This window comes from Pyxicephalus adspersus, chromosome 4 (assembly GCF_032062135.1).
Source record: "Pyxicephalus adspersus chromosome 4, UCB_Pads_2.0, whole genome shotgun sequence".
NCBI classification, from domain to species: domain Eukaryota; kingdom Metazoa; phylum Chordata; class Amphibia; order Anura; family Pyxicephalidae; genus Pyxicephalus; species Pyxicephalus adspersus.
In genome coordinates this window covers 4,613,967-4,616,662 of record NC_092861.1, presented here as the reverse complement: position 1 = coordinate 4,616,662, position 2,696 = coordinate 4,613,967, and the positions used below count along the sequence as shown (strand labels likewise).

Sequence of the window (2,696 nt, the reverse complement as noted above, 5' to 3'; positions counted from 1 at the left end):
AATAACTAAAAAAAGAAAAATATAGAAAAAATATAAAATAAAACAAAAGGAAATAAAATAACATAAGGAAGTTATATAAAAAAAGATTGTTTACTGAATTGTGATTGGTTTGTGTTTTGTACATTTGAAGGACGCAGGAGGACAACACACCAGCTGTCACCCGTCATGTCCCCTTCACTCTGTATATTCACTCTCATTCACCCGGAGGGGAGGGGGGGGTCACATGACTGTGTGTTTACCTGCTCCTCCTAGTCTGATTGGCAGGTTTATGTACCTGTGCAGTGACAGGCAGAGATATCATGTGACTCACACCTGTCCTGACTTGTTCTCCTCCAGGTAATTCCCTCTGTCAGCTGCTTGCTGCATTCTTTCTGATAATTATCATCACTCAGCCAAGGCCGCAGAAAACAACAACAGCAGCACTGGGTTCAAAGCTGAGTCTCCCATCCCCCCTCCTATGGGGTGGACTTGTACTTGATTTTAAGTCACAACCATCCCCTGCAATAGTAAAACAATGATCACGTGACCTCCCTCTGCAGAGAGACTACTGCTTCCACATAAAAAGCAAGCTCAGGCCATGCTGGCAGGGTTCAGACTTTTCTACTCAGGCTATGGCGTCTGTGTAATGATTCTGGATTGTAAGACATTCCACATCTTGTTTTCGTTAATACATCATTGTGTATACTAATAATATTATAATATAGTAATATCACCATATAAATATAAGATTTCTTTTTAACTCAACTTGATATTGGCATCATGCAGTACAGCAGAGCTTAGACTGGCCAAGAGAAAAGCACAAGAAGCCAATCAGTTGTGTTGCAGTGCTTAAGTACTAACTGTACACATGGAGGAGAGAGCAGAGAGAAGAGCTCATTAGTCTTCCGCTTCTCCTTTCACTGTCCAATCACATGCAGAGGATGGGAGAAGATCTGTAAGTAGTACTGAGCTGCTAAGGAGGAAATCCAAATCCAGTCCTGCCATACTGGGCTGTGCTGTGTTTCAGAGATGTAAATCCTAAGGGTGCTACTTCTTCTTTCATTGTCCATTCTCAATCTGTGAAAAGGACAAGACCTGTAAGTGTTACAGAAAGCTGTTTGCCAAAACAAAACAGGGTTTCTGGGCTGTGTGGCAGAGCTGTGTATATCTCAGACCTGGATGGAAAGAAATACAAATGCTAATTCATCGGTCTGTCGAGAATTCAGCTTCATAGACCAAGCTAATACTTAATCTGTGCTGGCCCTTAAGGGGTAAGCGGGAGAGCTGCAGGGGTTAATCTTGTGGAGAAGCTGCTTGTTAATGCAGACAGAGTCTGACCCCCCAGAGCAGGCTGTCTGTGAACTGGAACAGAGGGGCTTACAAATGTATGTCAATAGAGAGAGGGAGGGGTGGGAAATGGAGTGAAAGAGTCTGGCGGTGGGGGGAACATTAGCTATTCACTCAGATATCTCATTCACTTTGATTGAGACCAATATGTGAAAAACTTCAAGGACTGGATTGATCCCTGCTCTGCTAACAGTGGCCAAAAAAGCTGCAAATGTCATCTCATATCAGAAAAATACAAATATGAAGAATATGCAAGAAAAGTGTACTGTGTCTCCATCTAGTGGCCACATTGTAGAAAGCATGCTGCGAGTGCTGTATGACCATAATACATAAGGGTCTATTTATAAACTAGCGAACTTGACATTCACTAAACATTCTCTGGAAGAGAATCAATCACTGTTAAAGTAAATATATGGGCCTGAAATATTCTGCAACAGTAAATGTTTGGTGAATGTTAGATTTACGGTTTATAAATAGACCCCTAGTTATAGAAATTCAGATTTTTTTATGGATAACTTGAGCTGGTTCCATACAGGGACATAGAAAAGCTGGATGGGATAGGAGAAGTTGTTCTTTAAAATACAGAGCAAGATATTGGGTTGTATTTTTGACCAAATTTGTGAGCCCAGCGTCTGCAATAAAGAAGTACTAAAAGAAAAATTACAAAACCCTGAAAAAAAAAGGAAAAAAAGGAAAGAATAAAAATACTTCACTGTTCAGTATGCAGCAAGGAGGGTATCATTGTGTTTTCCCATGGCATCCTGGGAATGCTAAGGATTCCAAATTTCATGGGAATGGCCAGGGCTGGGGTCCGATTGTGAGATTTGGGAACGGTGCCAAGGGACATAAGCACCAGCTTGTATTATTTTAAATGGCCCCACCAGTGTTATGTAATTATGGGATGGAGGGGGAGGGCATTATAAATTTATTTGGATGGATGTATCTGCAAACAAAAGTCTATCAATGTGTGAATACACAAGAACAACTTTCATCTCATTGTAAACTTTTTGCCTTGCAGGTGGGCTGACAACTTCAGTGCTAAAGGGTGCAGAGATGAAGCCACTCATCAGTTCCAGCATCCCTTCCTCCAGGTGTGTGACAACTCTGCATTGTGTAAATGCTCTATGTTTACAATGAATGTATGGTGTTTTCCTTCTATCCTTCCCTCTTTTCTTCGTTCTTTCTTTCATTCTTTCTGTTTCTCCTTTTCATTCCCCCTTCCTCTATTCTTCCGATCTCCCTTCCTTTATTCCTCCCTTTCCTTCTCCATTCCTCTATTCCTCATTTTCTTCTCCCATTCCTCTATTTCTCTCTTTCCTTCACCATTCCTTTATTCTCCCTTTCGTTCTCCCTTCCCTTCTCCCTTCCTC

General features: G+C 41.3%; 1 protein-coding gene across 1 annotated transcript in view; it reads left to right on the top strand.

The window, feature by feature from the left end:
* Positions 1-2,696, top strand: part of SLC35F6 (solute carrier family 35 member F6) — a 16,650-nt gene that overhangs the window by 7,925 nt on the left and 6,029 nt on the right. Inside the window, exon 2 of the mRNA XM_072407257.1 lies at positions 2,345-2,417. Coding sequence (XP_072263358.1) covers positions 2,345-2,417 — 73 coding nt within the window. The remainder of the gene's footprint in view (positions 1-2,344; positions 2,418-2,696) is intronic.